The sequence below is a fragment of the Choristoneura fumiferana genome, chromosome 27 (genome assembly GCF_025370935.1).
Source record: "Choristoneura fumiferana chromosome 27, NRCan_CFum_1, whole genome shotgun sequence".
Taxonomy (NCBI): Eukaryota; Metazoa; Arthropoda; class Insecta; order Lepidoptera; family Tortricidae; genus Choristoneura; species Choristoneura fumiferana.
The window spans coordinates 85,477-109,597 of record NC_133498.1 but is presented as its reverse complement, the minus strand read 5'-3'; the positions used below and the strand labels follow the sequence as shown (position 1 = coordinate 109,597).

Here is a 24,121-nt window from a genome sequence, read left to right as displayed (position 1 = left end):
CTCTCGCTCTCGTATTAAATAGTATAAGTGTCAGAGGGACCACACGACACGAACTTCGAGTTTCGTAGTAGCCTTGCAGAGGGACCGCACGTCATGAACTTCGAGTTACGAGTTTCGTGTCGTGCGGTCCCTCTGATACTTATACTATTTAATGCGAGAGCTATTATTTAATGGACGGTACGATACGAACTTCGAGTTTCGTAGTAGCCCTGCTGTAACTGTAATGAAACTCGTATAAGTTTTTTTTTTAAACGGCTTTTGCCTTACCTGTATTATATTACTCACATTTTTTTCAGGTTATTAACTCTGGCAACACGAAATTGCTCTGTCTGTCACTGTCAAACCACCTGTCAAACTGAAGTATAAGTTTTAAGTGTCAAAATTCACTACTTTGCGCAGAAAAGAAAGTAAATTTGTTAAAATGTCGATCGCTAAAATCTTAGCGCTTGACAAACTAACTAATTTCTTCAACATTTTACGCCAAAATGGAGGTATCAGGGGCTCCCTGTGGAAACTCTATCGGTAAAATCATAATGTTATTGTTATGTAATTATTTTCCAATAGGTTATGTTGTCTCAGTACATTTTTATTGCTATGTAAAAAATATCTTTTGTTTTTAATGTTTCTAATTGTGACAAAATTAAACGAGAATTGAATGAGTGTGTTTGTATAGGAGCTAAAAATATGTAAAGTTGTCAGTAGAGACAAAAATATACTATTGGATGATGGGAAAAATTGTATTGTTCAGTGATCATTAGACAAAGTAGTGATATAATTTTTCAAAAACCAGCCAAGTACGAGTTGAACTCGCGTGGAGAGGGTTCCGTACTCCGTACTCAGTAGTTTCGGCACTTTTTGCAATGAAAAACTGTTATGCACTACACTTGTGACCAGACTATCCCTTAAAGTATGTATTTAAGTACTTATGTTTTTTCCTTGCCTAGTACCCACAGTACAGTCACCAGCACCAATATCTGACACAACAAGCATGCATAAATATCTGATACAACTCTATTTCTAGGGCTGGAAGGACATGTCAGATATTTTTGCACGCTCCGCTGTGCCTGATATTAATGCTGGTGACAGTACAACCTGTGCTTTGTGTGGGACTATGTCAATGGTGGGCATTTGGGCCAATCAACTTTTTTACCGACACTAATCTGTCTGCAACATTTTTCGAACTATTGCAGATTTTTATATGTAACCATGTTTTTTCTGTAATGTAATACATGCCATCCTATGTAAGTTCAACCTATTAAACCGTGAAATATCTTGTTGGAAGTACGATTTTTTGGTAACGCCAGAGACAATTTTGGTAACGCAGGAGACGCCCAAAGTGTCTGGACTCTTTTCTGACACAATGGCCGAATATTTTGATACAGATTTTTAGTTGTCTGGTGGAAACACAGGAACTCTTAACAAATAATCGAAAACAACACCAAAATCTACAGCCAATTTGTTAAAATGTGACCAGATAAATGTGGCGGTTGAAACACTCGAAGAAACACCCTGGTGTAATTTGCCCATGATATTTATTTATTTATTTAGTTGCTTTAAATGGTTTTTGACTGTATTTATTTGTAGCAAAAACATTTGGTGTGATGCTATTTATGTACTTTAGGCAGGATGACCTGAAAGACGGTACCCTAGTCGGAGAGGACAAGTTTGGCAACAAGTACTATGAAAACCCCCGCTTCTTCTACTCCCGGAACCGATGGGTGGAGTACTCCGATAACTTCCACATGAACTACGATGGCAGTCAGGTAAGAAACAAGTTTATTTCATGTTAATTTCTTCGCTAAGACCTGATGGTGGCATAGGTGGTCTCAAAAAATCACACAAGTACATCAATACAATACAAATTTTATAGATGCAAAATGCAGGGGATGCAAATTTGTGGGACGAAGCAAAATATGTGGCAGGAAGCAAAATTTTTTTTTAAGAAACCTTATTTATTAGCCCCATGCACAATGGCCAGGTCAATTGTTGGCTCTCAGCGTAGGGAAAATGAGCGAGCACCCATGAGGCTGACATGATCATCTGGAGTGTCCAAAGCCTCAACAAAAAAAAGAGAAAAAAAAAAGGAACATTACAACAAGGAGGCTTAAACATCTGAATGAACAGGATGAAACTATAAGGGTTCAGTTTTTGTTGTTTTGACAATGCAACCCTAAAAATGTTTCCGGAGCGGTACAACTTAGGGATCTTTAAAAAACGAGCCTGTCAGTCTCAAAGGGCTGGCAACACACCTGTGATACCCCTCGTGTGGACAGGTGTCCATGGGCGGCGGTGATTGCTTCCCATTAAGTGACTCGTTTTATAAAAAAATTAAATTGAAATTGTATCAACATTTGGTGTTAATTCCAGGTGCCCGCTGAATGGTTCGGCTGGCTGCACTACAAGACGGATTTGCCGCCTCACCAGGTAAAAACACTTCTAATCTAATATTATAAAGAGGAAATAATTGGATTTTTGGATGTTTGTTACGAATTAACTCATAAACTACTGGACCGATTTTAACAACTCTCACTATTAGAATGCTAAATTATTCCAAAGTGCCATAGGCATATTTATTACCAGAAAAAATTAGGGTTCCGTACTAAAACTTCAATAATGTGCCTCAAAGTGTAAAAAAGTTGCCATAAAACATGTTTTATGCATGCGCTGTAGAAACTATTGATGATGGAACAAAAAAATTCTGCAATATTAAAGAATATATCCAACTATATATTGTAGTTCTGTCACTACAACTACTTTTTTTAATTTTAAAAGTTGACTGATATGCCAACTAAAATCAGACCATGTTATCCATACCTTTGTATTAATCCTTATCCAAATAAATAGTTTCATATTCAAGATGGTTTCAATACCTGTAGATTACTCTTTGAATTATTCAAATCGGACATTCCATTCAAAAGATATTACGAATTTAAAAATATCAATCTAACCAAAAAATGCATTTAACTACCTTACGTTGACGCCCCCGGCTTCGCGCGGGTCGGGTGTTGTTTTTGGGAAATGGCACTGCAAAATGTGTGTGAAGTGCCCTCGATTAGAGTTCTGTGCCGAAAGGGTAATAAAAACGGGACTTTTTTATTATTTTGGCCGTGCCAAGCCGGGGCGGGTCGCTAGTAATGGGATCACTTCGACTGCCATAATCTTATGTCATAATGTAATTGTAAGTCATAATTTTTTTTCCCGCTGAAACCATACGTTTTTCATATTTTTTTAAATGGTCATCTGTAGAACTCTATAGGTTAGGTTAGGTCAGTGGCGGATTTATGTTTTTTAGGAGTGTAGGCCACTTTATATCCGCCGCCCTATGTAACTTTCTAAAATAATTTTCTCCTTGAAATCTGCCGCCCCTAGGCCGCGGCCTATACGGCCTATTGACAAATCCAGGACTGGGTTATTTTTGTTTTATAACAATTCTGAAAAATAAATGGTTTCAGAGAAAAAAAAGAGTTATGTCAAACATTACATTAAGTATGACAAACAATACATTATGACTAACATAAATTTTATTATTATTATTATTATTGTTAGCCTATTTTGTCCCACTGCTGAGCAAAGGCCTCCCCCCAATACTTCCACTGCTCTCTGTCCCCTGCATACAAGGGCCAGTCCTTCAAGAAGAAGTCCAGTTCATCCCGCCATCGCCGCCTAGGTCTGCCAGGTCGCCTTTTCGAGTTGGTGGGCATCCACTCGGTGGTTATCTTGGCCCAAAGCTCGTCTGGCATGCGGCAAACATGGCCAGCCCAGTCCCACTTCAGCTTAGACGCCGATCGACCTACATCAGTGATTTGGGTCATGGAGCGCAGGGTGGTGTTCCGGATCCGATCGACGAGTTTTAAACCTAGCATGCTGCGCTCCATGGCTCGCTGGCAAACCCCGATTTTGAACTTTAGAGCTTCTGTCAAGGACCAAGTTTGCGCACCGTAGGTGAGAGTTGTAGTACACACATCCATGAGTTTCCTTTTTAAGGAAATTGGGAAGTTACCCTTCATAAGGTGTTTCATTGACCAATAGCTCCTCCAGGCGTTAAAACAACATAAATAAATAAAATAAAATAAAAACAATTTTCTACCAGTCGATATAGACCCCGCTAGTAATATATAATGTAATTATGAATATTGGTTATTGACTTGCGTGGTTTATTAAGGATTGGCATTATTAGCACTTACGAAACGCCAGTTTATGGTATAAAAGTTGCTGTTGTGTTTCGGCGTGAAGAGTAAGACAGCCGGTGAAATTACTGGCACTTGAGGTATCCCATCTTAGGCCTCTGGGTTGGCAACGCATCTGCAATACCCCTAGTGTTGCAGATGTTTATGGGCGGTGGTGATCTCTTACCATCAGGAGACCCACTTGCTCGTTTTCCATCCAGTCGAATAAAAAAAAAATAAAAAAAAGTTATACTTTGGAAAAAAATCCTTATTAAAAAGTAAGTTATTCCTTTAAGTAAGTACAGTCAACGTCTCATAAATAAGTAATCACTTTTGTACCTTGTCGCTTTCAGTTGGTACACAATTTCGTATGGCTTTTCAAACATGATGTGAAAATGACAAGGTACAGTCACCAGCATTAATATCTGCCACAGCGGAGCGCGCATAAATATCTGACACGTCGTTCCGGCCCTAGAAATAGAGTCGTATCAGATATTTATGCACGCTTGTTGTGTCAGATATTGGTGCTGGTGACTGTACAAAAGTGATTACTTATTTATGACGTTGACTGTACATCTGGATAAGACGACCGGATAGCTAAGTTGTTAGTGACCTTGACTACGAAGCCCCCAAGTGGTTGCGGGTTTGATGGGTTTGATCCCCGTGACGGGCAAATATTTGTATAATTAATACAAATCTTTGTACTTGAGTCTTGGATGTTTAATGTTTATATGTATTTAAGTATATGTTTATCTATGTATGTATGTCTATCCATTGTCTAGCATCCATAGTACAAGCTTTGCTTAGTTTGGGGCTATGATAATTCATGTAATTTGTCCCAAGATATTATTATTATAATTGTATTTTATTATATTTTATTCCAGGACCCAAGTCGTCCCCACTACAAGTGGATGCTGTATGGCAACGAGAACATGTCAGGCACGACCGGCCAGTACGTCCCTTACAGCACCACCAGGCCCAAAGTAGAGGCTTGGACCCCCAAATCTAGCCAGCAGTAACTGAGATAACAAAAAAAAAACATTCAATAACGAAAAAGTTTCAATACGTCATAAAAATAACACAGTGAAAATAGACCAGAGGTCTTATTGCCTAACTTGCTCTGAAAGGAAACATTATTGGAACGTTTTTTTTTAAAGGCTTTAGTACACCAAATGTGACTATGTCAGCCTCATGGGGAGCCTCAGATATGCACCACACTACAGATATTTATTACACTCTCCCTTCCACTGAAACCACGTCTCTGGATGCAAAGGCCTGTCCAATGAATCTGTAAATCAGCATCGCTTCTTCTGAAAGTGGTCGACTCAGAATCACATTTACACCTCCATTGAACAAGCTCAATTGGAAAGCAATCGCCTCAATTTTCGTGACATTATTTTATAGCTGCTGTAGAATTTGATGACATTTTCGATTATTTTTTAGACGACCTGGGACTCGTACCGTCCCTGTCACTCTCGTATTATAAATATAAGCGTGAGAGGGATGGCAAGATACGAAGTTTAAATTTTGCACTTCATATAGGGCCTATAACTTCTACTAGATAACCTGGAAACTGTAACATAAATGGCTCGGTAGCAAAATTTCGAAAATGAAAATTTCTAAGTATGATGTTCCTAAAGACAAAACTGCGAAAATCGAAATTTATAATGTATGAAATTCTTAAAGATACATGTCGCGATGTTCAGGTGACCCACGATTAAAATATCTAATGTACAACACTGCTAGTACATGAAAATCCTAACGACGTGCATCCTAAGTTCATGGGTTAAATGTTTAAAATGTTTAACGTACAAAATTGCTAGTCCACGATAATTCTAACGATATAGAGTATCGAAGTCGACGGAGCTCCGCTGGGCGGAGCTCCTGTATCTGTGTAGATTGGGCGTTCGGCCCCATGCAGTACTAACATAACCTAACCTGTTTATAAACATAGCAATCTATATATCTCCAGTCAAGGCCTGTAATTGTTTTCGTGTTTGTTTTCTGTATTTGTAATGATTTTCGAAGAATTGTCGTGAGGCTTTTTGTACGTAGATATTTTGCGTTTTAGATATATCGAATTTCGAAGTATTGTCATTAGATATTTTGTATATAGGAATATTAATTTTCGAAAAGAAAGTCATTCGATTTACAGTGCATTAGGACCAGCATTTTTAGTAATATAGTACATTATAAATTTTGATTTTCGTGGTTTTGTCTGTAGGAATATCGTACTTAGGAATATTGATTTTCGAAATGGTGCTACGGAGCCTAAATCTATCGCGTCAGCAAAAATGTATCCATGTCAAACGCAAAACGCTCGAATCCAAATGATCATTTTTACCTTTTTAACCGACTTCAAAAAAAAGGAGGAGGTTATTAATTCGGTTGTATTTTTTTCTCTTTCATACGGTATACAGTGCCGGATTAGCAAATTAAGCAATTGCTTAGGGCTTCACGTCTTGGGCACCATTAACAGCTCTAAAATAAAACTTGCTAGCACATAAAAGGTAAGGGCAGTTTGAAAATCTGCGCATTTTAAACGCACGTTGGATTTACAAAACTATTTTCCGCGAATTTAATACCCGTATAAGTAGGAAGTCACATTTCCAGCCCCGGATCTAAGGGGGGCAAACCGGGGCACTTGCCCGGGCGACAGCTTCATGGGGGTGCCAAATCCTTGAGACAAGAAATGAAGAAGAAAAGAAGAAAAATGCTACTCATTGGCAGTTTTAGCAGTTTTTCTAAACACTGAAGGGAGGGGGCGCCACCAGCAAGGTTTTGCCCCGGTTCGATAAAATCGTAGATCCGGGGCTGCACATTTCAATAAATAAATAATTATGCTTAGTTTTTTATTGTATGTAATAAACTCCCCATATCTCTATCTTCTTTCATAAATATTCTAAGGTAGATACGTAATAAAGAAAGAAATTAAAACATTTATTCGTGACGGAAATGGAGGCAAATTTTGTCACGAAATGATCCCAACTCGGCGTGATGTTAATGTCAATGATATCATGATGTAATAATAATGTCATTTAATAATAAATACATTTTATTGTTTTTGGGGGGCAGCACACAGGCCTGGACTGCGTAGTTAGGGCATCAAATAGTCTCTTAATCCGGCACTGTGACGCTACAGGCTGAAGGCAGAAGGATACGTTGAATGCGATTGCTAGCGCCAGAGTTAGGCAATACGGCCACAGCTTACAAATACATAGTAATGCAGAATGGATTCGCTTCCATCTATTTGTTATTTTGTATAGTTTGTAAGTAGAAAAATAAATTTATTTATAAATGCATTGTTTTGTGTTATTTCCTTAATAATATTACCTTATAAAGCTATCGTGAGACAACGTCATCATGTCGGCCGCAGGAAGTCCTCTGTTGGTCATAGGCCTACAGTTGATTCGGTTGGACATATAAATCGTAATGGGTCCCACTGAAAAACAGCGTTGCGGCTTGCCGTAACATTATGCTGAGTGGGGCCCACTTTATACTATTCGATGTTATTTTTATTCTTTCCATGTAATGTATTTTTATGTGTATAGAACATGACAATGTGTAAATAAATCTCTCTCTCTCTCTCTCTCTCTCTTAGATCTTTCTGCCCTGATCAGAAAATTGTGCAAAATGGCGGAAGTTACATCTAACTTAGTAAAAAAACATATTTTATTTGTTTTATATGTATCAAAAATTAGCAAAAAATATGCCGCTTTATGATTGGGGTAACTCTTACATTTTTATTAAGTATTTTGGGAACAGTGATTTTTTTCAATATTTACAACGCTCTCCTGTAAAGTTTTCAAAATGGCGCTTGAATCAAATAGCCTTTTAACCGGCGATATTTGAAAAAAATCACAAAATGAAACGGATTGCGCGCCATTTTAAGTCAGGAACGACTAGTAGGGGGGGGGGGGCAGTCCGCCCGGGCCCACACCTAGGGCCTAGGGGCGGGCCCAGTTTGCGTGACGGATGTCGCTTCACTTGTAAATGTTTACGTGGTGTTACATGTGTGGTAAAATAGTGATGAAAATTTGATTTTTCATTCAGTACTTAAATACTCAAATCTGGAGGGAGCCGGTGCGGGCCAAGGTGATCAAAAATATCGGAGCATGAACTTTAATGCCTTGAGAATAGAGTGCATGTTCCGATATTTTTGACTACCTCGACCGCTCCGAAATATTTGATGGCGACTGTACCACACACTATTACGTCGTGAACGCACTCACAGAAAAAGATATACCGAAACGACAAAAACAACTTTAATAATTTATAATCATGAGTTGAACCATTTAATTTTGTACTAACTTTCTTTATCTTACACAGTGGCCACCCCGGCTTCGCATGGATACAATTTTTAAAATGTCTCTACTCAAGTCGCAGGTGGTAGGACCTTGTGCAAGGTCCGCCCGGATTGCTACCACCATCTTGCTCGCTAACCCTGCCGTGAAGCAGCAGTGCTTGCAATGTTGTGTTTCGGCGTGGAGAGTAAGACAGCCGGTAAAATTACTGGCACTTGAGGTATCCCAACTTAGGCCTCTAGGTTGGCAACGCATCTGCAATACCCCTGGTGTTGCAGTTGTTTATGGGCGGTGGTGATCTCTTACCATTAGGAGACCCACTTGCTCGTTTTCCATCTAGTTGACAAAAAAAAAGAATAAAAATCAAATGCACTTTAAATTTTTTAGCACTATTTCTTAATACTATACCTGCGCGAAGCGGGGACGCGTTGCTAGTATTATTTATGCATTGTATACCTACGTATACCTTCAGTGCATCCGTACGTACAGTCGAGTTCATAAACTTGTGATCAAAAATATCTGAACACGCTTCTACGCCGTTAACAATAGAGTCGTGTTCAGATATTTTTGATCAAATTTTTGCTCACAAGTTTATCAACTCGACTGTACTATAGAACCGACTGATTCGTGACCCACTTTGGAACCTTTTCGTAGAAAAAAATCACAGTGACATATTGCGTGACGGAGGAATTCATTGTGACAATTACTGTGAGAACGTTCTACAGTGGGTCTTTAATTCAAGAGCCAACCATGGAATCTTTTCATAGGAAAAGTCATTACGATTTTCCTTGTTAATTAATGCAATGTCACTATGACGTTTACTGTGAAATGGTTCCATGGTGGCTCATAAATTAACGTACCGTACGTTTTGCTGAGAAGCAGGGCTCTGCTAACATCGGATATTCATAGACACATACAGAGTACGGAACCCTCGGTGCGAGAGTTCGACTCGCACTTGGCCAGTTTAACGAGTCTAGTAGAGCTTGTACTATTATCTATTCTGTGGTAGAAGTTAAAGGAGAAAGGCTACGAAGACAACTCCTACCCTACCCTACTCTACCCTAGGGTCAACTGACCGCCATATTGTCCTAATCTAGGCCTAGTTTTGGCACTCAAACAGAGATCAACGAATATATGAGTTAATACGTTTCGGTGAGTCCGACAAAACCTGTTTTGTGGTACGGGGCCCGGGCAGCGGCGCTCAAACTGTCGACCCTTCACGCTGCGTTTGCGCAGAAATAATCTTTCTACGTCATATTATTACCAGCATCAGCAGGGCTACTACGAAACTCGAAGTTGTGAGATTTCTCTAACGTGGAGCATCGAATTTGTTGTATAAAATAGCACAATAAAATATCAATGGAATCTTTATCGAATTTACTCAATCTCTGTTATGACAGCATAAACAAACTTAGTTGCTAACCATTTGAAAACCACATACGACAGGGCAGTGCCAGCCAGTACTCACAGAAGTTCGTATCGTACCGTCCCTCTTGCTCTCGTATTAAATAGTAATAAGTGTCAGAATAAGATAAGAGAATGAGATAAGTGCCCGAAGAATTGCGAAACTAAAGTGGCAGTGGGCGGCGCACATTGCTCGCAGGACTGATGGCCGATGGGGTCAGAAGGTTCTCGAATGGCGTCCGCGGACCGGGAGACGAGCTGTCGGTAGGCCTCCAACAAGATGGAGCGACGACTTGGTTAAGATCGCGGGATCGCGGTGGATGCGGAAAGCACAAGACCGGTCTGAGTGGAGAGCCTTGGGGGAGGCCTATGTCCAGCAGTGGACGTCTTTCGGCTGACATGATGATGATGATGAAGTGTCAGAGGGACCGCACGACACGAACTTCGAGTTTCGAGTTTCGTAGTAGCCCTGCTGGCTCCGTTTCCACCAGAGATGGAGGACTCGAATGTGTCGCGAGGAATAAACCAATAGAAACGCTTCATTTACTTCGCCCCGCTCTGCTCAGCTGTTTCTACTAGAGATGTGCTGTGCGAGGATTAAGTGTTTCTATTGGTTCATGAAAAACGCATTCCTCGCACATCTTTGGTGGAAACGCAGCCTTATACACATTATTACTTTTTTATAACAATTTTGTGTGTGACCCTTTTGTGCTTTTCGATTCGCCACTACCTAATGAGAACGACATGTATCTTATTTTTATTACAAGCTTTTCTTTAACTTGCCCTGTTTATGATTGGTTATTTGGAGTCTTTTTGTATTTTTATTTCAACTCCAAATTTTGTTACTTTTACGGGTATCCCGTGAAACCATATCGAAAATACAAACTGAGACATGGATGCACAGAAAAACCAGAAAAAGAGACCAGCGTTGCCCTGTTTATTTATTTGTTTGGGTCAAATCTTGGAAGCTAAATTTGACCCACTTCCAGCGGTCGGTCTCTGGTAGTGACATCATGGTGGTCTAGCCAGGATCCTCTCCGCAGAAGGGAACTCATGGTTAATATAATACTAGAAATTTGGTACGGACATGCAGTTTAAATGAAAATGCAAGTAAGTATATAATGTCTTAAACTTTCGTGATTTTCACTCATCAAGCAATACAAGTATAGTCAACAAGAAGCCTACAGTCAACAGAAGCTTGTACTTATTCATAATGATATTTTTAACAGAAACTTATTCTTCTCCGTAACTATGACTGAAACCGCCAGGCTATAATGGGACTGGGCTGGCCATGTCTGCCGCAGGCACCCGATGGGCACAGGTTACTACCCAAGTGGGCGCCCCAAGATGGTCAACGGCGGCGTACGTAGACCGAGACGGAGGTGGCGGAACTTGGACGCATACAGAAACGACTGGCAAAACATAGCTGCTGACAGGGCAAGTTGGAAATCCGAGGGAGAATCAAGCTTTTGCCCAGCAGTGGGACATAGTAAATGGCTAAATAAAAAAATAACCAACCAAACCAATACAAAGTAGGAAACCCCCGACTGTCACTTCAAAGTTCAATATCTCAAAAACGGCTGAACCGATTTTGATAAAACATGTCTAAGAATCATCGCTAAAAACCTGCTTTCAATAAAAAAACAGCATTCAAATCGGTCCACCCGTTTAAGAGCTACGGTGCCACAGAGAGACAGACACACACACAGACATACAGACACACAGACAAACATAGCGGTCAAACTTATAACATTAACACCCCACTTTTTGCATCGGCGGTTAAAAAAAAATTAGACTACCTAAGTAGGTACTAGAAACTTTAAATTTGGTAAACTACAGACTATCGGCCAAGGGCGTGTCGGACACGCTAAGGATAAGTTTCCGTAGTCGTTACGAAAAAAAACTGGGCATGTGCGAGTCGGACTCGCGCACCGAGGGTTCCGTACACATTTATAGGTATGTACATAAGTAAACGGGAATCGTGTCTTGAAGATATTTCTCGCTTTTTCCGAGTGATTTAATACATCCAGTGTATGCAGAGCCCTACTCTTAAGCAAAATGTACGCAGTGTGGGGTCAGATTATATTGGTCATGGATATTTACTGACAGACATAAAAAAAACAAAATTTTCAGACTTTTATAGTTGGTTGTGTTATAATATGGCTACCTTCATACCAAATTTCAAGATTCTGAGATTTCAAGATTCTTTCCAAGCAGGTATACTTTACAGTATATACTCTTAGGGCCTGTTTTCACCACTTGTCGACTAACTTTAAGTGACGGATATCAGTGACTTTCTTCTTTGTTTGTTTTGTCTATGTTTTGTCCGAATAAACAAAGACCGCATTACTTTAGCCTTATCGAAAATACAAACTGAGACATGGATGCACAGAAAAACCAGAAAAAGGGACCAGCGCTGGGAATCGAACCCAGGTCCTCAGCATTCCGTGCTGCGTGCCATACACTACCACTGGACAGGTGTACAGACACGAATTTCTCCTATGCACACATATCTCAGGTTGCTTTTACGGGATGACCGTAAAAGTAACAAATTTGGAGTTGAAATAAAAAATACAAAAAGACTCGAAATAACCAATCATAAACGTAGCCTTGTTAATTTGATAGAGGCATTTTGATCCTACCCAACAGTTTAGCTTTTAGATAGGGGGGTTAAAAATGGACGTAATTTATGGATGCCCCCTTTCCATGGAACCAGTCCAGTTATTAATCAGAATTAAAATCAATCAATTAAGAAAAAATTACCTTTTACTAAAGTTAAGTCCTTTTATCACGCAAGGGCCTTACGAGGTCGAGCTTTTAACAAACTTTCGAAAGTTTCAGAATCTTTGCCTCCAACCAACTGCCCACAATATACGTATAGAAGTACGAATACAACTTGGAGCTTTCAAACTAAAGCGCGCGAAAAGCAACCGTGTGTTACAAGCGGAAGATATAATTTCGTTTACTGAGCGAGTTAACTATGGTCACGCCAATGTAATTACTTTCTACAAGGAGAATACGACTTTATACGTACTTACTTTATGTTGAGAATAAGTCAAGGGACTTATAAGTTCGATTGACGAAGCGAACTTTTTGCTTCCCAGGTAAAAATATCTTCCAAGTCTCAGTTCAAATGAGACGCGAGCGAACGCGCTCATGATTTTAGAAACACGGGTTATTTTACCTATTTTATTAAAAATTCTGCGAGTTAACTTTTTAATTCTCATTTGACAGTTCTAAGGTTATGAATTCAAGAGTGAACGTGCCAGTGTTTCGTTCGTTAAAGTTTTTAAATAGTTTTCGTGTCAAAAGTGGCCAGCAACAGGATTTTGTGACATAATTTTATGGTAAGCTCAATTTATTGCAACGCTGTGATTGTTTCGTAGTTTGTTTCGTGTTACTTATTTTATTTAACCAATCCACACCAATCCCAATCCCACGCGCCCGCGTGGGAACTATGGCCCAAGCCCTCTTGTTCTGAGAGGAGGCCTGTGCCCAGCAGTGGGACGTATATAGGCTGGATGATGATTTTATTTAAACTCGGTTAGAACAAAGGCTGTAACTAGTTTGAGATGGACGATTTTAAAGCCGCCTTGTTAAAAGGATGTTTGATGTAGCACCGTTGCCTTTTTGATGGGAAAAAAATCGCGTTGGCGTTTAAAATAGTGATGTGGACGCGGGTTTTTTTTATCGATAAAATATTAATTTTTAAAATCATTTAAACATATTCATTTTATTATTGTTTTTACTTACATACTTACGATAAAACTGAAACAAAATCTTTCTTTTTTCATTCCCTTTTATTTATTTGGGATTATTAATTGTTCTTTACCGAACTGAACCGTTACTCAAGTAGTCAAAAGCAACAATTTTTATAAGTTTTATATCACTAAGAGCCGTATAATTCCATTACAATAGACAGTCTGTCGGCACATGTGATTAAGTGATTGATATAGAAAATAGCTTGGTATTTCTCCCACAGTCTCAGATTTTACAAGATAAAAAGTGTAAGCGCCAATATACTGACGGCGGTTACGCTATTGTTTCTTAGAGGCTTGTATCATATTGTGTTACTTAGAGCTAAATTGACCGGTCGTTGGCTTGCTAGTGTGGGCAGGAGCTTGTTATGATTATGACAAATAGAATTGTTATGAACGAATCGATGCAAAAAGTTAAAGTAAGTATTAAGTTTTCAGATTGTAAATTTATCTGACACTTAGCTAAGGATATTAAGTGTTGTTTGGCAAATTAGACTCTCCGTAACTGTATATTAATAGGTACCTACCAGTTTAACAAGTTGTAAAAGGATGCAGGTTTAAATGATGATCGTTATAAAGGCGGATAAGGGTACTAAATATAATGATGCTATTCGATTAGCTAGGCAATTTTATAGAATTAGTGACTCAAAACTATTATTGTATAACATGTGAGATTTACACAAAAAAAACTCGCATTTTATTTTACTCTATTTGTGAGATGCCTTGAAATAAACATCACAGGTAGATGTGTGTTTTTTAATATTTATTTTTGAAATGTGTTCGTCATTTAAAACTGGTGTCATGCTTGCAAGAAACGCTGCAAAAGGCGTGTATTCACGCTAGTCGCTACATAAAAAAAAGTTTTTGGAGCAATATTCATTCATCCACTTAAGTTTCTAGGTACTTTCATTTTCAATGCATGTTCACATTAAAAAAATCTCAAGTCAATTAAGTGCAATGCAAACATCATCATCATCATCATCATCCCAGCCTATATACGTCCCACTGCTGGGCACAGGCCTCCTCTCAGAACAATGCAAACATAATTAGAAAAAATACGTTAACAAACCACATTGCTGTAAAGTACCTAATTATGCATGTTAGTTATTAAAAAGATACAACAAGCTCCTTTCGCGTGATATAAAAAAATCCCCTTACGCTTCAGAATGCATGAAACAACATCCATCTGTCTTCTTCACCGCTGTTTAAAGAAAAGAGAGCAAAAACAATGAATAAAACATGTTGCAAGTATTAATTAACAAAAACAATGAAGCGATTGTCATTATTTAATAATACGAAAGAGATTGTAATGTCAGTTAAAGTCAATGAAGAATCTGGCTCAAAAGTCTTTACGAAATAGAGTTATTACGAAGTAGGCGTCGCATTATGAACTATTGGAATGTTAAACGTGGTGAAAAAATATGATTTGGGACTGTGGGTTGAACCTTTCGAATGAAAAGGACGAAAAAACGGCTTAATTCACACGCCTGTCCTGAATTAAAATATTTTAATAGACGTTAAACTATAACAAATAAATAAAAAAAAATTGTTATGAAAGCTTTAGCTCGTACACACAGAATTATGCTCGACTCTCCACAGTACGAGTTGATGTTAAGCAAGCGAATCTTCAAAAGTCCACTGCCTCCACTCAGATCCGCTCTGGCGAGGAAATCTCCAGCATACTCTCATCCTCGCATCTACAACAACATCTGCAAAGTTTGTGATATTAAGCTTCTATCGGTCCCTAGAGCTAAAGTTGTTGTAAAAAAATGGATTGGCTCTTTATCTTACTTGGAGACAGAAAATCTTTTAAATAATAAATAATTATTCGGGACTAGACACACACATACACTCCTACACCCACACACACTCACTTACATACACATATTCGCGCGCGCGTGCGCACATTCGCACATAAACTTGTTTACTTTTTTGCATGCACCTTCAGGATTGTTTATAGCTAGTTAATAACTTAATTTGTGGTAAACATACATTATTGTTAGCGTACTTATGTTGTTACTGTTTTTCTAATAAGTTACTTGCACCCGCAGACGTCCAAGATACAGGCTGAGCCTAGTTTGGAGTCTGATGGATATTTCTCTTGTATTGGCTATGTTTATTTAAATAAAGTATTTTGTATTTTTTGTATTTTGTAAAAAGAACCTCATTTATTAGATAGGTAGTTAGTCTGTGTCCATAACTTTTTAAGATATTGTAATGATTATTACACAATAAAGCAGCTAAAACAAAGTGTATATACATCGAGTCGTAAAAATCATTAAATACCAATTTTATTTTAACTTTACCCACAAAAAATGCTTACAAAATAAGCTGCGGTACAACATTAAGACAATATAAATCACAGCAAAGTGAAAATCCGCTATTTTAACTATTAAACTAATATAACACTAATAGAGAAGGATGATTTAAGCGGGGATGAATCCCAACGACATTATTGCTTATTGTTGGCTGTAAGGGCTAACATGATTGCTCGCAGGTTTGCTCGATGTTCCACCGAAGTTAAAATCACATTACTCAAAGCATACTGTCACTCTTTCTACTCGAGTAGCCTGTGGGTTAGGTACACTAAGTAAGGCCTACAATGCCCTGCGTGTGCAATATAATAATGCATTCAGGTTGCTGTTGGGACTGCCCAGGTGGTGCAGTGCATCGCTGATGTTTGCAGAGGCTCGCACGGACGGTTTTCAAGCGCTCATGCGTAAGAAGATCGTCTCGTTGCTGGGCAGACTCAGGAAGAGTACTAACAGCATCCTAAGTGTCATAGCTGATAGGTACGACTGCCCCATTCTACTGGGTCGGTCAAGTAAAGGCTATACCGCGATTTAGATTTGAATAGGCGATAAACTAACAATTAACATAGATTAAGAATTACTAACACTATTATATGGATGTAATAACGTCTGAAATAAAGTTTAATTATTATTATTGCTAATATCACTTCGACGTTTTAATCACAACGTAGCAGCTGTGGTCTACTCGTAACTAGGATAATTTTAGAAACATACTCGTATTGTCGTCGCGATTAAGCCTTGTATGAACCATTTGAGTTTCCGATATTTACGTATAAGGAAGCTATTTATATAATTTCCAAGAATGTCAGCTTAAACCTAGATGTTTATGATGACCGTTGCTATCACATTTCTGCGCGTGAGCACGTTCACACAATGCTAGTTCTTTAAGCATTAAACCAATGATATCTCCGGAACTAAACGATAAACACATTAACCTCTTTCAGCTTGGACGTCTCCGTGTGTGGTTAGCATTGGACATAAAGAGTTCTTTGATGTGGTTTTAATTCAGAATTACAGCAATTGTAGAAACTGTACTAATGTTTCATTCCAAATTTGGGAGCCTTCGTAACTTTTGTTTGTATGTAAAAAAACTATAAATAATATTTTCATTTTAAAATCAGCGCTTGAATTATGAGCAAAGTATTATGTCTCTTTACGGGCGAAATCTTGTAGCAGTATAATACAAAAACTGCCTATTCCAAAATATCAGTTTTTGAAAATAAATATGAATATGGCATATTGGGCAAAGCTCTGCGCAATAAACCGCCATGACAACGTCAGTTCTCTTTAAATAATATTTTGTCGCCATGACGGATCATGACCAAAGAGTATTAATACCTATAGAAATCGTGACATATTTATGAGTAACTAAATAAATGATAATTTACATCGATAGTAGCGATAGAGCTATATTTCCAAAAAAATAATTAAATTATTATGATATTACGGCATCCTACGGACATTTAAGATACTCAAAAAACATAAACCATAAACATATGGTATGGCTAGTGCTGCACTCTGACGGGAACGGGATAAAATTGCAGTAATATTCCCTATTGAGAAAATATCTTTTCCTCTTTGAATATAAATGGCTAAGTCTATCCGTAAATACTAATTAACCTATTTAAGTTACGAGGGTTTAGTTAGATAATCATTTACGATAACTGCACACAGACGCCTTTAATCAAGCGCATCTGTGTATCAATGCCTATTCCCATCGACGCCATGTGGCATCATTTTGCTAATTGACTTTAATTTAATATGACCTACGAGGCGTTAAGCAATTTAAAATGAATAGACGTATGCTTTTGTAATATTCACACTATTCACAATAAAAACTAGACTAAAATAATCGTTATTTTAACTTTAATGTCAAAAAATACAACACTATTCACGATGTACTTTTTTTAGCAATACAAATGAGGTGAAAAGTAGCTTGAATTGAAAAACATTTTCTAAAAATCAATTAGCGGCGAGTACATGTAAAACATTATTAATAAAAAATATTTATCTATAAAAAGACAGGTTAAGGGGCTGTTTCACCATCTATTGTTTAGTGTTAAGTGACGGTTAAATGTGATGCCGTCTCTATTTGTTTTGTTTGAATAGACGGAGACGGCATCACATTTAACCGTCACTTAACACTAATCAATGGATGGTGAAACAGCCCCTAAGACTGCTAACCTTATTTCTATAGCTAAAAACGAATAAGTTAAATATAGATACTTTTTTTAGTAAACATGTATACAATAGTGCTGTGAAAATATTATCGACTTTTTTTTCAATGACAGCAATCCTCAATTTTTTTAAACTTTCTCTGACCTCCGACATAAATGATGCGAAATGCTATTGTGCGGTGAAAAATTAGCTAAAATTACTCACGATTTGTGGAACATACATATAAACTTTCACTACTTACTTAATTCGGCGTTTATGTTATGCAAGAAAATTGTACGGGACACGGCATAAGGCGATTAGGTACTAAATAACAACAAGTACACGTGGTATTTACTTATAATTGTCTACAACTTTGAAGATTAGCTGGTTATTTCAGAACTTTGGGTTGGACGCCAATGTCTGTCGGCTTGTCTGTGGCATCGTAGCTCTCAAACAAATGACCGATGACCGATTTTGATGTGTTTTTTGTTACATGAAAGCGAGTTACCTGCGCGGTGGTTTTTCGCTGTTTGATAAAAATCGGTTCAGCCGATTTTGAGATATTGAACTTTGAAATGGCAACATCGAGGGGTTAGCGATTTTTCTAAGTTTGTTAGGTTATGTCCCACCTAGCTGAAATGGATTCAGTAATTAAAGTTGAAAACTTTAATTGGTACATACTTAATGTTTCATAAAATTTTGTATATGTGTTATAACTCTGTGCTTTATTGTTAATAAATCCATAATAATCCTGTATGATAAAATAAGAGACTGACAAAAAGTATAAAAATCCAATTAAATTTATATTGTTTCCATATAAAAAAAAAAATGTTTCATTTCATTAGACACAAACCAATATGGTGACACTATTATTTATCTACAATATTTTTGGTTCTAAGCTACTGACCGGAACCTTAAAAAAAGTTTTTGGTAAAATTTCAACTTTCGCACAAGTTTTTTTTGCTGACTGTACTTTTTGTCGACTTTACTTGCATTTTCACCCAAACTACATTTCACCTCGATGCCGTTAACCGTTGAAGAGTTCCGTCCTGCGGAGACCAACCTGGCCGGACTACCAGGATGTCACTACCAGATTATTGTAATGTCACGCAATTTACATAAGTATACCAAATTTCAAGTCAATCCGACTAATGCAAGTTGGTTGAATTTAACTTGCAAGATTTGACTACAGACAGACAGACAACGGGACAGGTGACACTAAATAAAAGCTTGTAAATGACAAGCTACCCAAATTTTATATCCCCCACCACTCCGAAACATTGAGTCAAAATCAAACTTTCGTATTAAGCTCAGATTGCACTTATTGTCTCTCCAGAGACTCTATCTTGAACTTTTCTGAACCCCCTTCACCTCACACCTCACACTTTTTTCTGACATTTTAAATAATAATAATAAATACTTAAATAAATTTTGCTACTTTACGATCCCACTGAATGATAAAACTCATTTGATGACGAGATTGGGCTGAGTTTATCACGTTGGTCGGCGTCCTTACTCGGTATGGGTACTGGCAGAATACCAGCGCTGCGACTTACCGCAGCACAATGCTGAGCCAGCGCCTGTTCTTCAGTGCATCACATGGCTTCTCATTTATGTGTCTGATCTGTTTAATTGTTATTTAATTTATGTTTTTATTTAACTGTTAGTTTTATTACTCTTTAGCTACTAAGCCATGTCTTTGTTTTGAAGAATAAAGATTATATCTATCTATCTATCTATCTATGAAGTAATAAAACGGTATTATCGCTTCAAAGCGAACTCTTTCAAATAACCGTTAGGTTGTAGAACAAAGGACGCAGATCCAAATTGATTTATTTTTCTTAGAAATAGATTATTATGAAAATGAAGTTAAAAACGAGCATGCGGCATGGGATTGATGGTAGTAAGTAATCTTCACCACCCGTGATCACTCGCAATTCCTTGAGAATCACTGGTGCGTTTTCGACACAGTTTTTGACTTTTGAGATAATATATTCCTCGAAATATCGAACGCCTTCACCTTCGTTCGACACATTTCATAGTGAAAATAAACTTCATCGTTTTTTACCCTAAACTTGGCAGCGTATCTAATAAATAAGATACATAATTTAAGATCATCTCTTTGTATTTTTTTCAAGTTATTTTTGTTAGCTCTACGAGATTCCAACGAGGCTTGAATTGTGTACACTAAACTTGTCTCAACTTACCAAGTTTAGGGATAAATTTAAATAGTGAACCATTCAATTAGTTCTCAACAATGAGGGCTATCGTTTTTTGTCTTTCTAGATGGCGCCACTGTTGCGTAAGGTTTTTAATTGTGGCTTTCAAAGTCTATTATTACGGGCGTAAAAACAAAGTTTAGATTAAAATCATATTTAATACACCTTAAAAATATCGAGCAACCACAGTGTAGTCCCGTTTTGTTCGGAAAAAAAGGGAGGACAAAAGTTTCCGAAAGACAAAACTGTCTCAAAACACAGACATTCATTGCCCCGTAACGCATAATTGCCATAATTAATTTCAGGTCATGCAAAATATTCACAAAATTATTCTAATTATAAATAAACCCGCGTAACTTACCCAAAAACTATGAGATTTGACATTTCAGAGACCTCATGCTACACTAGTGCCTCTAGCGGCGAATTCATACGCGATAGCCCTCATTGGGTAAAAACAACTTCGAGAAAGAGGCCAATAGAAGAATACAGCTGGGTTGGGCAGCATATTATGGGAAACTTCGTCGAGTCTTTACATCGCCAATTCTACAGAACCTGAAGACGAAAGTCTTCAATCAGTGCGTCCTACCTGTCATGACATATGGTGCCGAGACGTGGACACTCACGGTTGGGCTGGTCCACAAATTTAAAGTCGCTCAGCGAGCTATGGAAAGGGCTATGCTCGGAGTTTCTCTGAAGGATCGAATTCGAAACGAGGAGATCCGACACAGAACTAAAGTCATCGACATAGCTCACCGGATAAGCAAACTGAAGTGGCAGTGGGCCGGCCATATCAGCTGAAGAACCGATAACCGCTGGGGCAAACGAGTTCTTGAGTGGAGACCGCGAATCGGCAAGAAGGCGTAGGACGCCCTCAGACTAGGTGGAGCGATGATCTTCGCAGGTTAGCTGGCAAGAACTGGATGAGACTGGCCGAGGATCGTGCTCAGTGGCATGCAACTGGAGAGGCATGTCCAGCAGTGGACTAAGATAGGCCGATGATGATGATGATGATGAACCAATAGAAACGTTTCATTTATCTATTCTCACACAGCACATCTCTAGTGGAAACAACTTAGCGGAGCGATGATAGCTGAATGAAGCGTTTCCATTGGTTATTCTACTGGTTATATTCCTCGCAACACACATCCTCGCACATCTCTGGTGGAAACGGAGCCTTTGAAATACAAAGCCAAAGTACCTAGTAGTGGCCTACTACCTAGTAGTTTTCGTAAGGCGACCCGGACAGCAAAATAAGCGTGAGTTAGGAATGTCTTTGGATGCAATTCCTTCGAGTTCATGTACACTGTGCTTTTCTCGGTCAACGTTAACTTCGATAGATGGCTCAGTTCAGTGATAAGTAAACCTGTTCATTAATTTTATGTCTAAATAAAAACAACATCCATAATATAATTTCACAGTCTATGCTCTATGTCAGAGGTTTTCAACCGTTGTGCCGGTGATTGCCAGGAAGTGTATGTTGCATTGAAATCATGAATAGCTACTTTAATGAGAAAATAGTACGAAAACAAATGACGCGTGGCGTGTGCAACGAATAAGAAGAAGAAGATTCTACGTACCAGTCCGACTCGCACTTGGCTATTTTATACTGTGCCCTTAGTGTAAGTTTTCGGTTACAAAATACGTGTCGATCGCGTTCGCGTTAAAATCTCAATTTGTATGCAAACACGAACAGCGCCTCTAGCGGAACGTTTGCGATGTTCGTGTTTCCATACAAATTGAGATTTTAACGCGAACGCGATCGAGACGTATTTTGTAACCGAAAACTTACACTAAGGGTACTGGTGTGCCGTAAAAAATTGATGAACGAAAAGTGTACCGTTAAAACGAAAAGGTTGAAAACGCCTGCTCTATGTCTTATGTGCCGTAAGATTAGTTTTTTCATACTATTTAAGGGCTTTGGCAAATAATTAGTTTTCCAATAGAGTTCTGTTGCTAAAAAAGTTTAAGAAACGCTGGTTTTAACTATAAAACTAATTTGTCTTCAAACTTCAACGACGAAACCAAATCGTGTTGTCGACACGCGTGATCAGAGAAAATTCGGCCGACGCTCAAAAAGGGATAGTGAGAAAATAACTGTTCTCTGATGGAACACGATTGATGGTTTCAATTTTAAATTGAATCGGAAAGATTTTGGTTAACGCGGTTATTTGGTGCGTGCAAAGTTGTCGAAATAAGTCGATAACTCAAATCTATCGACCATAGATCATTCCCAACTCTATTCCCAACAAAATTTTTCAGATCTAAAGTCGATCATCGTTCGATTCATTTTCGTTTTCTATATTTTTTTACCGTTCAACGGCAACACTAGACGCTATACCTTGACAAGTCCGTATGTGATACTAGGATGAACCTGAGGGCCTACCGTCCCTCTCGCTTTTGTGTTAAATAGTTCAAGTGCGAGAGGGACCAGACGACACGAACTTCGATTTTCGAATTTCGTAGTAGTAGCCTGCTGTCGCAGGGAGCCTCTGCTGCCTTTACCAAGATTTTGTTTGATAACTACTGACTGCGACAAGGTTCTACCGTATGTCACTATGTAAAAAAAAAAAACTAAATTAAGTGTAGTTTTTTCAGATATAAAACAAATATTGTAAAGTGAAAAGATTTTATTGTTTTATTTTAAAAAATCTAATTCTATACTAAAAATATAATACCTCTACTATATTATCATTGAGTAAATTAGGCCGTTCATATTCATATCTTAAGACCGTGTAAATTTCCCATTGGATGCGAGTAAAAAATATTTTTGGGGCTCGGTAGTATTGTAAGAAACCCTGAAAGTTTCGCCATGTCCACCCGTCCGTGTTTAGTATATACACTGCTTGATGGTAGGGAAATGTCAATTAAAAACAATTTTACTGTAGACATTTTAATGCTATTTACATGTTTCACGCTCATTTATTGTTGCTTCTAATTGCGTTTGCCATATTTTTTACAAAAGTTTGCTTCATCTCTAATTTTGTGTTTTCTTTAATTAAACCTACCTAGTAGAAAAAGTATTATGAGCGACGTTGTATAAGTGAGTCAAAAAAAGCTCGTGGCGTCTTCTTACGATGTTTGCTACGCTCACATCGTAACCCACACGATTCACCTTTTTTGACCCCTCTTGTACAATCACTAAGTACTTCTTCACGCTGAAACGGCTGGACGTTTGGATGAACGAAAAGTTAGTTTATAACCTGGATTAAAACACTTTTTATCCGATGTTCCACGAACCGCTGGACTTAGAGTTATGAAATATGGTATCTGACATCTGGAATAACACATCCAATGATTTAAATAAACAGTGGTTACATAAAATAAACCCTAATATTTCATTAAAAAGGATCTTCAGAAAGTAACACGACAACGGCAACTAAGGCTCTACCTGCGTGGTAACAGCAATACAAAGGCTGTGGCCAGTTTTAGAAAGTGCAGTGCGTTTTGCAACAGCAAAGGTTGCACTGGTTCGAAAGATATCACGTTAAGACGCTTATAATGTTAACTTTCGTTAAGTGTACTTAACAAGCAATTTTCGTATATTTTTTAATTTACTAGCTTTTACCCACAACTTATATTTTTGTATTTACTTGTCGTGTTTTATTTTTAACTATATTTTAATCTCCGCGCATCGAAGGTTTCGTACAAAATTTGCGGGTATCTGTGGATCTCCAGTGTTAGTAGAGCCCCCTCTTAAGTAAAATGTACGCAATGTGGGGTTAAGATGATCACTGACATAAATGATAAAAATATATGCTAAAAATAGGTATAGTGTAATCGATTTTAATCTCGATTTTGAAC

At 38.0% G+C, this 24,121-nt stretch overlaps 2 protein-coding genes across 2 annotated transcripts in view; both read left to right on the top strand.

Moving 5' to 3' along the window:
- The first annotated feature begins 337 nt into the window (after nt 1–337).
- LOC141443188 (probable NADH dehydrogenase [ubiquinone] 1 alpha subcomplex subunit 12) lies at nt 338–7,468 on the top strand. Its single transcript, XM_074108402.1, has 4 exons — nt 338–522; nt 1,622–1,763; nt 2,368–2,424; nt 5,051–7,468. The coding sequence occupies exons 1-4, from the start codon at nt 422–424 to the stop codon at nt 5,183–5,185; spliced, it is 435 nt and encodes a 144-aa protein (XP_073964503.1). The 5' UTR covers nt 338–421; the 3' UTR covers nt 5,186–7,468.
- Nucleotides 7,469–12,966: 5,498 nt separating this feature from the next.
- The window catches only part of LOC141443181 (uncharacterized), a gene marked incomplete at its 3' end in the record, with an annotated part of 36,205 nt that continues 25,050 nt past the window's right edge, over nt 12,967–24,121 (top strand). The window contains 1 exon segment of the mRNA XM_074108393.1: nt 12,967–13,221.

Excerpts from the sequence above, each read along its gene's own strand:
- LOC141443188 (XM_074108402.1), top strand. The coding sequence starts at position 422 with ATGTCGATCGCTAAAATCTTAGCGCTTGACAAACTAACTAATTTCTTC. Across the intron at positions 1,764-2,367 it reads TGAACTACGATGGCAGTCAG|GTGCCCGCTGAATGGTTCGG; the intron begins GTAAGAAACAAG and ends TGTTAATTCCAG. Across the intron at positions 2,425-5,050 it reads CGGATTTGCCGCCTCACCAG|GACCCAAGTCGTCCCCACTA; the intron begins GTAAAAACACTT and ends ATTTTATTCCAG.